Source organism: Triticum aestivum, chromosome 2D (genome assembly GCF_018294505.1).
Source record: "Triticum aestivum cultivar Chinese Spring chromosome 2D, IWGSC CS RefSeq v2.1, whole genome shotgun sequence".
In the NCBI taxonomy this organism is placed as follows: domain Eukaryota; kingdom Viridiplantae; phylum Streptophyta; class Magnoliopsida; order Poales; family Poaceae; genus Triticum; species Triticum aestivum.
This window is the reverse complement of record NC_057799.1, coordinates 547,566,858-547,584,018: the sequence shown is the minus strand read 5'-3', so window position 1 is coordinate 547,584,018 and position 17,161 is coordinate 547,566,858. Positions and strand designations below refer to the sequence as shown.

The 17,161-nt window shown below is 45.0% G+C and overlaps 4 protein-coding genes across 4 annotated transcripts in view; 1 reads left to right on the top strand and 3 right to left on the bottom strand.

Moving 5' to 3' along the window:
• The window catches only part of LOC123055908 (putative FBD-associated F-box protein At5g50270), a 2,561-nt gene extending 1,832 nt beyond the window's left edge, over positions 1–729 (top strand). Inside the window, exon 3 of the mRNA XM_044479720.1 lies at positions 454–729. Within this exon, the coding sequence (XP_044335655.1) occupies positions 454–729 (276 nt within the window). The remainder of the gene's footprint in view (positions 1–453) is intronic.
• LOC123054403 (uncharacterized) lies at positions 629–3,650 on the bottom strand. Its single transcript, XM_044478174.1, has 6 exons — positions 3,065–3,650; positions 2,740–2,988; positions 2,217–2,351; positions 1,768–1,950; positions 1,408–1,569; positions 629–1,275 (listed from the first exon to the last, which is right to left on the bottom strand). The coding sequence occupies exons 1-6, from the start codon at positions 3,524–3,526 to the stop codon at positions 871–873; spliced, it is 1,596 nt and encodes a 531-aa protein (XP_044334109.1). The 5' UTR covers positions 3,527–3,650; the 3' UTR covers positions 629–870.
• Positions 3,651–4,864: 1,214 nt separating this feature from the next.
• Positions 4,865–7,958, bottom strand: LOC123054405 (trihelix transcription factor GT-3a). Its single transcript, XM_044478176.1, has 2 exons — positions 7,332–7,958; positions 4,865–5,697 (listed from the first exon to the last, which is right to left on the bottom strand). The coding sequence occupies exons 1-2, from the start codon at positions 7,575–7,577 to the stop codon at positions 5,122–5,124; spliced, it is 822 nt and encodes a 273-aa protein (XP_044334111.1). The 5' UTR covers positions 7,578–7,958; the 3' UTR covers positions 4,865–5,121.
• A 150-nt stretch (positions 7,959–8,108) lies between these two features.
• On the bottom strand, positions 8,109–11,965 carry LOC123054404 (maltose excess protein 1-like, chloroplastic). The gene is made up of 9 exons (XM_044478175.1): positions 11,589–11,965; positions 11,315–11,470; positions 10,915–11,205; positions 10,719–10,808; positions 9,967–10,068; positions 9,750–9,868; positions 8,908–8,970; positions 8,756–8,817; positions 8,109–8,649 (listed from the first exon to the last, which is right to left on the bottom strand). Exons 1-9 carry the CDS (start codon positions 11,829–11,831, stop codon positions 8,567–8,569), a joined length of 1,209 nt encoding a protein of 402 aa, XP_044334110.1. The 5' UTR covers positions 11,832–11,965; the 3' UTR covers positions 8,109–8,566.
• Positions 11,966–17,161: the final 5,196 nt, after the last annotated feature.

Here is a 17,161-nt window from a genome sequence, read left to right as displayed (position 1 = left end):
ACTCGTTAGTTTTTGTGCCGTATGTTCAGTAAAAACAGGCTAAACCTCATAGTTTTGCCTCTCCTTAGCCCATTGGCCCAAGGTTTCAGTAAAAACAGGCTAGGAGTTTGGCATTTCGAACATTTTTGCTGGCAGTTTTAGTTGTGTCGTAGGTGGCAGTTTCTTCAAAGCAATATGGCATTTTCTGGGACGACGACAGTTTTGAGCCTTCATCCCAGAAAATATCATGCAGTTCTGAATAAACTGCCACCCCACACACAAACTAAAAATGCAATCAAAACGTTCGCAAATGCCACCCCTCCCGGCAACCGTTCGCCCGCTAAGGGGGTCCAAAATCATATAGTAGCATAATTAATGCACTATGTACTCTAGCTCTTTGCCTAATGTAGTCACTGTATTTTGTTAAAAAATTACAATTCTTGAATAATATTGCATCTACATGATTATTTTCAGGAAGATCCATGCTCGACGGCTTGTCCATGTCGCTTGCCGGAGAGTTACAGAGCCAACAATATGACCCTCGATTCACTTGAAGAGATAGAGATCAATACGTTCATGGGAGAAGATGACCAGGTGGAATTCTTAGAGATGCTAGTATCCAGATGCAGTGCAACAAGACCTATAAATGTGGTGCTCAACAAGTCGTACCTTGTTCCTTTACCAACCAAGAAAGTTTCAGAGATGATCCGCAGCATTTCTCGTCCGAATCTCAGAGTCAGATTACATTAAATCTCCAAAGAGAGGTTTTTAGAAGTGGTACTGTAAAAAGTGGATCCTATGCATGGTTTGAACTATTGGTTTGTTAGTGGTCACTGGTCAGCTCGAAAAAATACTGATGACTGATAAACTTCGTATCGATAGGTGTGTGCTCTAAAATCTCGATTTTAAGTCTAGCATGGTTGATATCTTTTGCAGCATGGTGCCAAGCAGACCGCCGCGTGGTCTGTGCACTCTCGACATCAACCACTGGTAGTCACCCACCGCTTTGTCCGATAGAGGTTCTAAGAACTCACATTTTTCCAGGATTTCAGGGGGAGGCACTCCCCTGAGAAGGTTACTCTCCAGCTTTGGCTTCTTCTTGTTTCGATCTTGCAGAACCTCTGGAGCTGGGTTCTCAAGGAACAGCGGCGATGCTCCTGGGATAATTTCCTGGCGAAAGGGCAAGCTTCTGGCACTCTGCAGACAGAAGTCGAACCACTGGTGGATGAGTGGAGATGGGCCTCTAGTTCTGCCCCCGATTCGATCAGTCTGAAACCTTGTCGCACAAGGTACGGCCTGTAGTGCATAAAACAATGCAACCAATAAGACAGTAGGCTCACTATTGCAATGAAGCAACAACAGCTGCGACATACCCCATGGATTGACAGTCATAGTAATGAAATTAAGCGTGGGAAAATCATAACATACCCATAAATCAGCCCAGAGGCTACTGCCTGACTTGGGAACAACAACAGCGACATTGGACATTCGCTTTGCAGCAGGGATGACATCGCTGCTCCAACCCACTGTGACCCAAACATCCCCAACTCCAAATGATTTCAGATAGTTCATGCTGTCAAATAGCTGGACCTACAGAAGGATGCCAAAGTTAAATCCAACGCAACACATCATAATTCAAGATTTTGTTAATTTCTGTTCCTAATATTAAAGGGTCACTTTGTCCTTTCCACAAAAATACTTTGGACCATCACTTCACTTGCCAGATCGAACACAGTAGATGGAAAGCAAGAAACATACAGAGAAGATAATGGGTTAGTTGGTACAAACCTGTTTTTGTAGCTGTGTAAAGCTGCTTAGGACTGCTTCTCTACCACCATTGACTTCTGTTTCCATGTCAATCGTGTTATATGATGATCCCAACTGCTTAAGGACTGCACCAATTACTTCTCTGGGAGAATCAATCATTGAAATCTTCCCAGCAAGTTCAGGCCTCCACAAATCCTCCCAATCCTACAGATAATACATCTATATGAGTAGCTACCACGCTGATGTCTGCCTGCACAATGCCATCATCTATATATGTGTCTCTATTCACAAAGATATTATAAATAGCAAAACAGACAACCTCAATCAGTGTTAGCAAAAGGCATGTTTCAGTGCTATGTTACGTCTTTTTATTTACCCCCAAGGTAAGCTTTTAAGGATAATTTAATCATTGTATAGTTGACATTGTATCTTCAGCATAATGTTGGATGTTCTCTGAAGAATCCTTTTACCTGTATTGGCTTCAGGTTATGCTGCTTAAACTTGCTTTTCTTGTATGCAATGACCACTGTGCCCCATCTGTATGGAACACCCCATACCGAGCCATTAGAATCTGCCTCTCCATTCTGGTTCCTGCACAAATGAACCTGATAGACTATAATGAAATGGAAACTACACCACGGGACATCCTCACTTGAATTGACTAATTCATTTCAGCCTATTCAGGGGGTACATTTAAGTTATGCTTCACAAATATGATATTTTCTGGAAGGAAATGAGTATGACCAAAGTAAATAATGAGAATGGAGATGTTATTCTAGTTATGAAGATTGCACTAGAAACCACATTGTCATTGCCATTCACATGATAGAATATCCTTCTTATAAGTTTTGTCATCTACACAAATTAAACAACACATCAGCCGTCCGCATTCATTATCACAGCATACAAGGCAACACAACATTAACAACAGGGACCAGTGCAACTATCAGAATTGCTAAGAGAGGAAGGATGCTTCAACTTGTCAATTCTCACCTTCCATCTGTCACTTAGGCTCCGATACCAATCCTGTTCTTCAGCATTGTTGATAGGTTCTACCAGTCCCTTACGGATGGCGTAGCCGAGCCAAGAGTCCCCAATAGAAACGACATCAGCTGCCATCGCAGATTTGGGCTGAACCTGACCTTTGTCCACACATTTTGACAACTCAGAGAAGAGCGCGTCGATACTAGGGCGGAACTCAGGGCTGAATTTGAGCCTCTTCCCCTGTGCTTCAATGAAATCCTATAAACAACAAGCCAAAATTATTTTGTAGTCAAAGCAAATGCTGTAAAGTGCGGGGGAGGGAGAAGGACCGGACCTTGATCCACGCGGGAGGGAAGGAGCCGCGGAGCGCGACGACGCGCAGGGGCACGGAGAGCGCGTAGGTCTTGGACTTCCACTGCTGCAGCGCGGCCTCCCACTCCTCGTCGCCCTCCTCCTGCTCCTTGGCCTCCACGGCAGCGGGGGGAGGGGGCGGCTGGGCGCACGCGCGTGCCGCCGGGGCGGGGAAGAGGATGAGGAGGGAGCAGACGGCCAGGTGGAGCGCCAGCGCCGCCGCCGCGGAGGCGCCCCGCGCCCACTCCCAGCCTCCCCGGCCGGGCGTGGCCGGTTGGCTGTTGGGCGGCCGGGGGGAGAAGGCGAGCTGCCTCGCCTTCGGGTTGCGGTGGTGGAGGGAGAGGCGGAGGCGGGGCTCCGGGAGGCCGTGGTTGGGGAGGTGGCCTGGGAATGGGGGGCGAGGGTGGGGGTGGGGGAGGAGGAGATGCAGCGGCTTCCCCTCCATCGCCGGTCAGGCTGCCGCCTCCGCCTCCGCCTCCGACCTGCGCAGCTTATCCGTGTCAAGGGAAGATACAAGCACTACAACCCGGACCTGAACCAAACTTGAGCCTACAACCCGTTTGGAACCCAGCCAAACTTCTGGGTCGGCACACACAATTTTGTGCACAAATGCTTTTGAATCTTTTAAACAGAAATGAGCAAGAAAAAAATGGAGAAATTTGGTTTTAAAATTTTTTAGATGGGGAAATTAGGAGAGAGAGAGAAAGAGAGTACTCCCTCTGAAAACAAATACTCCCTCCGTCCCAAAATAAGTGACAAAATTAGTACAAAGTCGAGTCACTTATTTTCTACAAAGTTAGTACAAGGTCGAATCATTTATTTTGGGACGGAGGGAGTATAAGATATAGTAGAGAGAGAGAGAGAGTACTCCCTGAAAAACAAATATAAGATCTAGTGTGATATAAACGATCTAATATTTGTTTACAGAGGGAGTAGGAGTATTAGACTTCTTAAAAAGAAAGGAAATAAGGGCTCCTTTGCTTCCAAGGAATTTTATAAGGTTTTTTGGGGGATTTTGATCCTTAGAAAGAAAAAAATGAACATAGGCCGTCTGATTGTCAGGATTCGAATCCTTAAGAATTTTCTCTAAGAAAGAAATTCCTTTGCACTCGATTTTAGAGGAAAGTTTACATGCACTCAGACCTCTTGCTACAATTCATTTGTTTTCGAATGTATTAGGTTTTCTTATCATATTGGATTAGAACGGATGTGCCACTTCATTCGTTTGCTTTCTTTCATTACATTGTGATAATCTTTTGAGTCAAAGAGGATCTAGGTTGCTACGGAATCAAGATCAAAGGAATGTATTATACATGAATTTGACAACCACGATTGAACGGCTCTCATCAGAAAGTTTCTTAAAAGATTACATTCCTACAAAATTATACATCAAGAGGAGGATACCTTCGTTTGATATTTATGTTTAAATCTGAAGAAAAGAATGAAAAGAAAGTAATGTGTTTCAACAGTCACATTTAGCTCACAAAAAAGCTGGGATAACTCCGCAAAAAGGGAGTGCCGAGCCCAATGAATTTAACTTTTTGAATGCCGCTTTTTTTGCCGCAATCTTGGCAGTGCCCTGGTTTTGGGCATTGGTTCTATCAGGCAAGGTCTCTTGTGGGCTCAAACCAAATAAGTTCCAATCGGTTTACATGGCACATGCATCACAAATTCACCATTGTAGTAGAACATAAAATCCAGTCTACATTACAAGTTCACAACATAAGGAACAATGCCATGAAAATGCTAGGGCACATGATATTTATGCAAGACGACTGATGCCTGAAAGCCTAATGTCTCTGAAAATCACATAGATCAGTAGATCACCTATCTGGCATCTGATACTTACATCTCTAATAAATTAGTATATAAATATAACCCCGGTAAAAAATTAGAAATGAGCCCTATAAAGTTAATAAGCTACATCAAACATCTTCTGGACAAACGGCATGTTGCAAGAGCTAAAAAGAATCGATGAAACATGGTAAGAAAAATGATGTCTAGTACATTATCTACCCGTCGATGAAGAAGCTTCGCCTTCTATAGATCTTCTTGTAAGAGTTTGTTCAACAGGGTGGTCATGAGCGAATCCCTCTTCTGAGCTCTTGCTTCTTCCCTCATCCTTCGCTGTTCCTCTCGCTCTATCCATGACTGCTCCAGCATCAGCCTCTCCTGCTCCAGCTTCTGCATCGACTGCCTCCATTCTTGTTCGAAAATGAGCCGCTCCTGGGCGCGCCGCTCCATCGTCTCATGCCACAGCATATCTACATGCTGTTGCTGCACTAGGAATTCCTGTAACAGATCATGGATGCTTGAACTGCCGGTCCTTGAGTTTTCCGCCATTCGTTGCGATGGTTGCCCCTTATCACCAGCCTTCCGCTTTTTGCTTATCACGGGTTTCTCATCATCGCTGACTTCAACGCCATATTCGTTGTCATCAGACTCCCCAGATGACCGGTCACCGCTAGGTCGCTTTAATTTCTTTTTAACTGAAGTTCCCGATTCAGACTGAAGGAGTTGACGTTGCATATTTCTAGCACGTTCAGTGAAGACTGCATGTAATTCTTCAAAGAAGGGACATTGTCTACCGTTTTCTGGGTCAGATGTTTCTTTCCCCTGATGAAAAAGAAAAGTGTTATTGCCCCATAGACTAAACAATGAAAGTACTATAAATCCTAGTTGCAATCACACAGCAAACTTATAATAGCAAAGGTGTCCAAACAAGAGGGGTGTAGTGGAATGTCGTCACCACGAAGATAGTACAGAAACAAATTAGGCGACACATTGTAGGAACATCCTAATGGTACATTTTACCTGAAAGCTTGAAACTGGTTCCAACACCCAGCAAACCCCAAATCAGCGTCATTCTAAACCTAACATGGAAATTTCAAACCTCCTCTGAAAAAATAATGTAGTACAGTACATGTCTATCCCCTGAAATTTCAAAATTTGCCCTGGTTCTTTCTCAATAAACCTAATTAAACCATCCGAAATGCCATCCATTTTTCCTCCGGAGTGTACAACTTCATTCTCCTTTTGCCTGAGATGCCCCTACCTTTTGTTATCCTAATTTAATCGCCTATTTTGAACAGCACTAGTTTACTGCTATAAAGTTTTAAAGTGAATAGAAATTGTCACATTTTAAAGTGGCTCAAAATGTCAAAATTTATATGCTCCACTTTAAAACTTTATAGCAGTAAACTAGGGCTGTTCAAAAAAAGCAATAAAATTAGTTTAACAGACAGATGCCACACACAAAAATAGTACGGTATGTTTTTCTGAAAAAACTTGCAACCTCCATTCTGGATAGTTTGTCACAGAAGTTTCCCTTAAAGCAAAGAGATTCCACCCTGGCTTTTCCTTTACACTTACCAATCTGACCATATTCACCTGAGCTGACATGTTCCCCCTTTCTATCAGGAGCAATTATTCATTATTATTGATGATTCCTTGGGTTATCCTAGCCTCATACGGGACAGTCGTGTCATGTTGGATTAGCTTTACCCCAAAATACAACAATGAACAAAGTGAAATGCTAAATGGGAAAACTGAATACTACACTTTTTCGCATACCAATTAGGCACAACTATACTCAGAAAAGCCTCAGTCCCAGTCCTAGGGCATATCTATAAGAAGAAGACGGAAAAACAAAATGCCTTGTAATTTAGCATTACAGCCAACTGCATTAGGCCGACATGGATTTTAAACTCCGGGTATCTATCAGCTATCTGGGAAATTGAAGGTGTTTTTTTCTTTTCGACAAGGGAATTACCCCGGCACGAAATTAAAGATGTGCAATTCAACACATCATTCATTAGTCATTTCAGGTTGCCTAGGGCCAAAAAGTATTCAACTTCCATTCCAAAATTAGAAGGGGAAAAAAATATTCAACTTCCATTCCAAAATTAGAAGGGATAAGCAACTGATTCAACAGGAGCAGAGATTCCTCCCTTTGATTGAAATGTTAGCCATTTAAGCAGCAAAGGGAACATCTCCTACCAATCCCAAAAGGAGCTCTTGAGATAGAAAGAGACCATTTGGGGACCCAAAGCACCAACAAAATGCGTTGCAGATTGCCAAGTAAGAACATTACATGAGAAATCGTTGCTCGGAGAACTGAGAACGCAAAGGCTGGCCTAGCAGCATGAAGAATTGGAGACACCAGACAGTTACTCCTAGTATATCATTACTCCATTAGAGAGGCGGAGGAGTGATAGGGAGCTGCGGCAGGAAGGGCGCACGCTACGTACCTTGTATCTGTTGACGAGGTTCTTCCACTTGCACTTGCACTGGTCGGCGGTGCGGCGGTACCCGCGCGCCCGGAGCGCGTCGGCCACCGCCTCCCAGAGCGTCTTGGCGCTGCGGCCCGCGGCGGCGGCCTCCCGCTCCAGCTCCCCGCGCGCCGCGATGAGCTCCCGCGTCTCCTGCACGCCCCACTGCGGCACCCGCTCGTCCCTGAACCCTCCTCCCCCTCCGCCTCCGCCCGCCTCCATCATCCCGCCGCGCGCCTAGCAACGACGACGGCACGCCCGTGACGCGGCGGTCGGCGCTCGCTTTCTGGCCTGGATTGATTTTGGGTGGCTTGCTCTGCCACGCGACCTTCTTCTGGCGTCTGGCCCGTGGCCTCGCCCCGCTTTTCGTTTTCTTCTCGCTCTCGCCGGTGGATGCCGCTGCAGTTGCAGCTGCTGCCTGCCGTTTCTTACTTTTCTGCCCATTCACACGCCTCTCTCTGCGCGGAGACGACGGGGCGGGGCCCCTTCCGTTCACACTAGCTGTCGTCCGTCCACCTGCACCGCAGTTTTATCATCGTTTTACTGGGCTGAACTTTTTTTATTAGGCTGGCCTTGACTGGACTGGACCTGGCCCGGGCCCGCTGCCGCCCAACCCACTCACTGACCCACTGGCCTCCCATCCCTTTTACTGTGCAGATTATTCATTCTTCTGCCTAAACAAACAAAAATGATCATATTTAACACATTTGATTTTGAGACGCTGGCTCACCACCAGGAGTTTGCCATATGGAGTAATAAAGAAAAAAAATGATCCAATATATATTTGCTGCATGAGCTGCTTGGAAACTTTATTCAAGGTGAGAAGAAATGCAAACTTTTATTTTTCTTACAACGAATAGAATAGATCTGCTGCTACTACTACTCCACTGTGCCCTTTCTGCCGGTGCCGGTGATGGTGGTGGTCACGCCACACGGTAGCTTCTGCTACCACGTGAACTCCCACGGCGCTTTCTGCAAGCTGCTGCGGTGGGGCTCGTCGTCTCGGCGTTTCACCACGGCCGCAGGACTGTCGGCGACGGCGTGCCCTTCTTAAATTTTTCACCTCTATGCTATTGCCTACCAAGATTTTTACCACGGCCCGGTTTGTTCTTGCTTGCCGGTCACCAGAAAATTATTGTAGGAGTGCTTTCCTGGTTCCTACTACCCCACCCCGGAACAGCCGGCTGCTTTGAACTGCTTGCTGGTGATGGTCATCACTTCCCGAAGATCAGCTCCTTCAGAGAATCCATGGGTGAGCTGTGGCCGTAGGCATCGGTATCTCTCCCGAAGGTGAAACCTGGAACACGGCGCGCGACTCACGGTTAGGAGACCGATTCCAAGGAGTCGCAGATCATAAAGAAAGAAAAGGATTAGATTGATTAGAGATGGAGCGGGGAGGAAACCTAGCCACAGAAGCAATCCAAATGTCGTCGCGAAGAAAAATTCTCTGCTGATGCTGTTGCAGCTGGAATGGGCAACAGCTCAGGGTTAAGTCTTGTAGAAACACTTGCTGTATATACTATAAATCAGGGCTGTCATAGCTGCGAAAACATACCAGTACATGCAGGCCAGGTTGCCCCAACCTTGTAGGGCACATGCCCAAATAGAACCGGTGAACCTAAATGGATTAAGAGAATCAAGATTTCCCCCGCCAAAAAAAGAGAGAATCAAGGTCATATGAGAAACTGTGGATAGATAAAAAAGGTATTTGATTGAGTGCATTGGGAAACATCAAAGAGAAATGGACTTCTTATTTTACAATGCAACTACATTCGACCTCTATCAATGTCATGTTAATAGGTCTCTCAATCACAATTTCACAAATAAGCAACCAACTTATGGCCTATCATGGAGTTACGCGATGATGTAAATGAAAATATCATACTGGAGGGCTTTGGTAGAGTTCCATACACGGAAACTGGTTAGGTTACTCATTTACCCTCTTTTGCAATGAGTTTCGGGAACTTCATAATCTGAATCTCTTTCCTCTCCGGGTAGTAACAATAACTTCAACATAACCTCATCTCCTCTGTTTGCCATAATAAATAAGTCTAACTTATCTCGTTTACGGTGGATGTTTCTAGGAGATTGAATGTAACTCAACTAGCAATTGGTCCAAGAGAGCTCCTGCTTCAGATACTTTTCTCATTAATCAGGCTTACCATAACACATCTGATTAAACTATACATTTCTATGTGCAAAGCATGCAAAACTCTTAAGCAGTGATTAGGAAGATATTGACTGTTTCTGTTGGGGAAGTAGAAAAGCAGGTTGTGGAAGTTGACTCTTCAGATGAGAATCATTCCCCTTTGTATATTTTTTGACGCTTCCCCCTTTGTATATTCTCATGCAGTTGTGCTCGGATTTGAAAAATGGATAGGTTAAAATAGAACATACCACATCAGATCTCTGATAAATACAGAACGAGGAATCATAAGTGCATTTCCAATCATTGAAAGCAACATTGAGAACGCTGACAGTCCTTCGATGTTACTTGGGTTGAGATAGTTTGTCCACTGCATAACCCACCAAATAAATTGTAAGCAAATGTCTTCCTTTTAAGGGATACTAAATACTTAAGATTCAAATGCTACGAGTGTAAAAGTTTGAGTACCATCTGTGCAACTGGCATCCACATGAACAAAAGTGTGGCAGTCCAACCAGACAACGACCCCACAAATTTAGTTCCTCCTTCGGAAAGCTTGCCCATCCTTGCCTGAATTTAATGTAACACAAAATCAAGGGCTAACATAAGAAATGACAAATATAGTAGAAGTGGAAATTTTGCCATTAGTCCTAAATTGCTTAGTTAGCACGAACACTCTAATACAGAGGCATATGAACAGAAATAGAAAGGATAGAGTAGAGTAAATACAATGGACATTCTTATACCTAGAATGTTAAAAAGCACTAGAAATTTTATTGAACAATTTTTTCTTGTGAAGCAAGTGGGCCTAAGTACAGAACAAAACATCTGAGTAAACTGGGATGGAGGGAGTACCAAATAAAGAATCATTGATCAGATTTGTACTGTGCTAAAAGAGAAACAAACCTATCACACTTAAAGAATCTAAAACACCTGTAATATGAACTCTTATCGTGATTCGTAATTTGGAACTGGGCTTAATTATTCTGCACTCAAGCTTCTTAAATCCACAGGCTATTTTACAACATCAAATTTATTATGGGGTAGTACTAACTAAAGTCAAGCAAGTGACAAAAGGTTGTCTACAATTACCTCTTTGTACAGTATAACCTACTAGATCTTACACATTTTCTAGTTTCCGTTAAGGCGCTGAGATGGTACGAGAGCACACACACATGTAACTTGAGCAAAACTGCTTTATGCAAGAGGATGTATCATACCATGGCAACAGCAGCAACAGCCAAAGAGCCACAGATTATGCCAGGCAGTATGCTACTGGGGATGACGGGAACAAACGTTGACCACATGACCTGCATTTTCAATTCACCATTGAGATAATCACGCTTAACATGACACTGGATGGCATAGCTAGCAGGAGCATCAGCTGGATCTCCACGATGACAAAGTAAGTGTCACCTGAGGGAGCACGGTAAGGCCGCCGATTGTCGTGAAATCCTCCCATAGCAGCCAGAGGGTCTCTGGGAGCCACCCAATGTAATTGAGCAAGTTGAGGACAAGCCCGGCGCCGACAACAGCCGAAGTGGCCACAAACTGCGGGAAGGGCATGGACTCCGCCATGGCAAGCTGGACGATGACCACGTAGGTGGAGATAACGCCCAGCGTCTGCACGATGACAGCCTCCGTCTCCCTCTTCTTGGCGAAGTAGGACACGAGCGCCAGGTTGCCGAGCAGCCCGGTGAGCATCCCCTGGAGCGGCCAGACAGACGTACAATGCTCGCCGTAAATCGACCAATCGACCAATCAGAGCATATAAGAAACTAAGAAAGCGAAATGCGCGGGGACGATTGGGGCGTACGAGCCATGGGACGGCGAAGAGGGCGGTCTTGTTGCCGTCGACGAGGTTGCGGTAGTTGAGGATGATCTGCGGGAGCTGGAGGAGGAGGAAGGGCACGTTGGCGCTGCCCGCGAACTTGCCCGTCAGGGAGTCCCAGTCCTGGTACTCCTTGGTGACCTGCGCGCGCCAACCCAACAAGCGTCGTCAGGCAGCAGGCAGGCAGCCTTAATCAGGCGGCATTTCCCCCCGCGACATTCGCCGCCGATGTCGGGAGGTGGAGGGGAGGAAAGCAGACCTTGGGGGTTGGTTCGGAGACGGCGGTCTCGGGCAGCGCATAGCGGCGGCGGTGGAGGAGGAGCGCGGAGCGGTAGGAGCCGGACGCGGGCGCCTTGGAGACGAGGGGCTTGAGGGCGACGGCGGGGGCGGGGGATGCCGCGAGGGAGCGGACGGGCGCGCCCCGGCGGGAGAGCGGCGTTGTCGCCGCGGCCGGGGACGGGCGCAGCGGGAGGCGGACCGAGGGCAGCGACGGCGACGACATGGGAGGCGCACCGGGGGTGGGTGGAAGGCAGGAGCTGGATTCAGGCGGGGCGAGGGGCGCTTCACGACGTGTGACGGTGGTGAGTGAAGTAGTAAAAGGGAACGTGAGGACGGGAGGACGGGGAGGGAGGGGGGCGGTGCCGCGGGGGACGCGCGCCGTGCTCGCGCCGGGTGCCTTGGCCTGCGCGCGCGCGCGATCCGATGGACCCGGGACCCCCGCGCCGCCGCCCGTTCGCTCGTGTCCCCGTCCGTAATCTTCACTGCTCTCCTTTTCTTTTTTCTTTTTTGATAAACACTGCTCTCCTTTTTTTTTCTTGAAGATCTTCTAAATTTTTAATTGGGTCTTCGCTGCACTCGTAATTCTCGCGCTCGGGTGGGCTCTCATTACGATTGGCCCACTTCTCAAGTGGATAGCCACATTGTTACAAACCTCGAGCACGAGTGTAGTGGTCAATGGAGTCCCGGAAAGGAGAATTTGGCATGCTAAAGGTTTACGCCAAGTCTTCCCTCTACTGTTCGTCGTCGCCATGGAGATCCTCACGGTTATTGTAGGCTATTGTAACTAAAGCTAAGCAATCTGGAGTGTTGAGCACATACACATGAATCTCGGCGACACAGCGACTATCAATATGCACAGATGATGTGGTGTTGTTCGTCAAGCCTACACCCCCGGACCTTGAGTTCATTAGGAGTGCTTTAGAGATCCTTGGTGAAGCATCGGGACTGAGGGTAAACTACAGAAAATCCTTGGTGATTTTGATCACCGAAAACCATGAAGACAAAGAGAGAGTTGAGGAACTCCTACATTGCACCATCGGCGATTTCTGAAGCAGCATAAAGGTTGTGTAGGAGCAACTCCATCTTGCTGCAACAATGTGTACAACACAAAGTGCCGAAGGAACAACTCCAACGTGTTGCGCTACATATCGCTCTAGAGGCGAATGTAGGCCGATAGGGCAGCAAGAGTTCAATCCAGAACTCCTAGGGCACAACATCTACTTCAAGATCTTAGATAAGAACAACAAGTTCTATTATAGGTAGTGAGTACATAGTCTGCTCCCAAAATAGAGGTGGGGACCTCTATTTATAGGGCTTTGCACTAGTAGAAAACAGGGCTTAGGTCATAGGGCAGTTTTCACATTAGCCCCGGTTCAGTCACGGACCGGGACTAATGTGAGCATTGGTCCCGGTTCGTGAGCCCAGGGGGCCGGCCGGGGCCTCGTGGGCATTGGTCCCGGTTCGTATGGACCCTTTGGTCCCGGTTGGTGGTACAAACCGGGACCAATGGGCCACGCTCCTGGCCCACCACCCTTTAGTCCCGGTTCATACCACAAACCGGGACTAAAGGGCTGGTCCTAGTTGCGGCCAGTGTTTAGTCCCACCTCGCCAACCGAAGGGCGCTCACACCAGTTTATAAGCCCGTCCCTCTATGCCTTGTTGAGCTTCTCTTAAAGTGAAAATAGATGCCCTTATACAGGAAATTTGACCTAAATTCATAGTAATTTCATAGTAAATTTGACCTAGGTTGAATTTTCTCTATAAGTGCATCTATGTTCATTTTTTATATTTATAAAATAAATAAACCTTAATAAAATAAATAAAACTAAATAAACCTTAATAAAATAAAATAAAATAAAATAAACTATAGTAACTACAATAAATAAACCTTAATAAATTAAGTAAAAATAGCAGTAGTAAAATAAATAAAAATAGCAGCAGTAAAATAAATAAAAATAAAATAATTAAAGTAAAATACATAAGTAATTAGAAATAAAATAAATAAGTTTTTTGTTGTAAGTAGAAACAAAACCTTTTCAGAGTTCATTTGAAATGCTTTTCAATTTTAGGGTCTTATAGCTCAAAATAATTAGTAAATGTATGAAAAATAACAAATGAAGTCAGAAAAGATTGAAAAATGATGATGTGGCTTTGAATGATGCATTTTGAACACACAAAAAGTCAGGAGATCAAATAAGTTTTAAGAAATGAAATCCCTTTGTAACAGACGAGTTTCCGGATGAAATCCTGATACTTTGAAAGAGATTGTCCGTTTTGTACACGAAGTGCATCCAGTTTTTGCCGTAACCCTCTCAACTTTCTTGCACATGCTATGTGGATGAAATGATGATATCATGCCAACTTTCAACCTTTTCAGAGTTCATTTGAAATGCTTTTCAATTTTAGGGTCTTATAGCTCAAAATAATTAGTAAATGCATGAAAAATAACAAATGAAGTCAGAAAGGATTGAAAAATGATGATGTGGCTTTGAATGGTGCATTTTGAACACACAAAAAGTCAGGAGTTCAAATAAGTTTTAAAAAATGAAATCCCTTTGTAACAGACGAGTTTCCGGATGAAATTTAAACTATTCAAATTTGGAAACTAATGAAGTAACAGAAGTTTATAATTATTCTGAGCTAAAAGCAAAAAGAATAAAAAATAAAGCAAAAATCAAAAGAAAATAAATAATTCAAAAAACAAAAAAATACTGGAAAAAATAAAAAAATGCCGCCTAATGGGCCACACGGCCTGCATACGACTAGAAACCCATCTGCACATGGGCCAGGATGCAGGCCCGCAGGCCCAATAGGCCCAACATGGCAGTGACAAAGGTAGGCATGTAATGCCTGCATATTAGAGAGGAGCTCAGCACCTGAGCTGCAACGCAGCTTATAAACAGGTGCTGAGCTCTCTCAGCTAGCGAGGTGGGACTAAACTTCCCACCGCACCGCGCCAGCACATTAGTCCCGGTTGGTGGCTCCAACCGGAACCAATGCTCCCTTTTGGTCCCGGTTGGTGCCACCAACCGGGACCAAAGCCCTCTGCTTCCCGCCCTTTGCGCTGGTGAAAAGAGGCCTTTGGTCCCGGTTGGTGCCACCAACCGGGACTAAAGGTTGGGTATTGGTTCCGGTTTGTGCGTTGAACCTGGACCAAAGCCTTTGCTATATAAGCAGCACTTAGGAAATTTTCAGATTTCCATCGCCAGTTTCCCCCCGCCCGACAACGCCGCTAGCTCGATCTACGCCGCCAGGCTGCCACGCCGCCGTCGCCGTCGCCCGTGCCCCCGAGCCCACGCCATCGCCCGTCGCCGTCGTCCTCCGCCCCCCGCCGCCGTCGCCGTCGGCCTCCGCCGCGCGCCCCCGAGCCGTCGCCCGTACGTCACCGTCGCCCTCCGCCCCCGGCCCGCCGCGGTCGCCGTCGCCCTCCGCCACCCACGCCGTCGCCCTCCGCCGCCCACGCCGTCGCCCTCCGTCGCCTGATGTGAGCCGCCGCCACGCCACGGCTCTGTTTATTTTTTCCATATAATTTGTATTATTTTTTTGTTCATTGCATTTTTTCATATATATAATGTATATATATATGTATGTGGTAGCTATATGATGAATGGATGTGGCTATGTATGTATGAATATAATGTTCATATATAATGTTCATACAATTTTATAGAACTATGTATGTATGAATATAATGTAGCTATATGATTTTAGGTTATAAGTGCTTAGTAGTTGAACTAGCTAGTTGATTTAATAAAACTATTTTATTAAATTTTACTATATATAGAAGTAGTTTATTTTTAGTAAGAACTACTTTATTTTATATATTTATAGTAAGTGTTTAGTAGTTGAACTAGTTGATTAATTAATAGAACTATTTTATTAAATTTTACTATATATAGAAGTAGTTTATTTTTAGTAAGAACTACTTTATTTTATATATTTATAGTAAGTGTTTAGTAGTTGAACTAGTTGATTAATTAATAGAACTATTTTATTAAATTTTACTATATATAGAAGTAGTTTATTTTTAGTAAGAACTACTTTATTTTATTTATTTATAGTAAGTGTTTAGTAGTTGAACTAGTTGATTAATTAATAGAACTATTTTATTAAATTTAACTATATATAGAAGTAGTTTATTTTTAGTAAGAACTACTTTATTTTATTTATTTATAGTAAGTGCTTAGTAGTTGAACTAGTTGATTAATTAATAGAACTATTTTATTAAATTTTACTATATATAAAAGTAGTTTATTTTTAGTAAGAACTACTTTATTTTATTTATTTATAGTAAGTGCTTAGTAGTTGAACTAGTTGATTAATTAATAAAACTACTTTATTTTATTTATAGTAAGTGCTTAATTAGTAGTTGAACTAGTTGATTTAACAAAACTAGTTTATTTTACTATAGAAGTAGTTTATTTTTAGCAAGGAAATTAATAGAACTAGTTTGTTTTTTTAGTTAAAGCAATTATTCCCGCATCGACGTCGACGACGCCTATCCCGCATCCTCGTCGTCGACTCGGCGGAGGAGGCCGGCTTGATCAGAGGGGCCATGTCCGGGACTGGGCTCCGCCGGGCTGGTTTTGGGAGGTGCTACCTTCCGGTGGGCGTAGGTTGGTGAGGAACCAGCCCGTCGTTGACCCGATCCTTGTTTGGTGGCGCTCGCGTGGGCCAGTGATGGTGCCGAGGCTTCCGGACACCGTGGAGGTGGTACGTCACCGTGTCAGCGAGGAGGACCAGCACGTTCGTCGCTACATGGTTGCGTTGGAGGGCAGGTTCGACAATACCTGACAGGTTCTTCAGGGATCTCACTGTAGCTATGATCCTGTGATGGTTCCGTCCCTTTGGGTGTCCACCGCCCGCGCCGATACCCGTCGGGCGCTACTGTTCTAGCTGTACTAGCGATGCTATATGTATGATAGTATTCGAGGTGTATTAGTGATAATATTCGACGATGTACGGACGCATGGAGATGATGTAGTTTTGCTTATAATTGAATGCATCCTAATTTGAATACTACTTTATTTTGTGATTTGATTTTGCTTATTGAATGCTCAAAGTGAAAAACTACTCCGATCCTACTTTGAATGCTAAAATTGGAGAGCACTATGATTAGTTGATAGCTTATAGGGTTTTTGTTTTCGCAGAAATCTAGGAGCCCCCGGCCCCTCCATCATCCCCGCCGTCGTCCCCGTCACCGCCCCCTCCGACATCGAGGTGAGACCAGCCAAATCCTCTTTTAGAATGATAATTAAACGATATTTCGGGTTGACTGTAAGTCTGTCGAGTCTCCACCATATATGAGAGGACGAAGAATCCCGACTGTTGTCGTGGGGGTAGCTTCTCCTTCATTCCCGCGTGCTAGACAATTTGGTGTAATGCACTCGAGAACGAAAGGAGGAGCTACCATCACCGACAGTCGCAAATGTCAGAGAGGAATCAGTGAGGGAGAGTTCCACCATATATATATGAGAGGACGAACAATCCCGACTGTTGTCGTGGGGGTCGCTTCTCCTTTGTTCCCGTGTGCTAGCTAGACATTTTGGTGTAA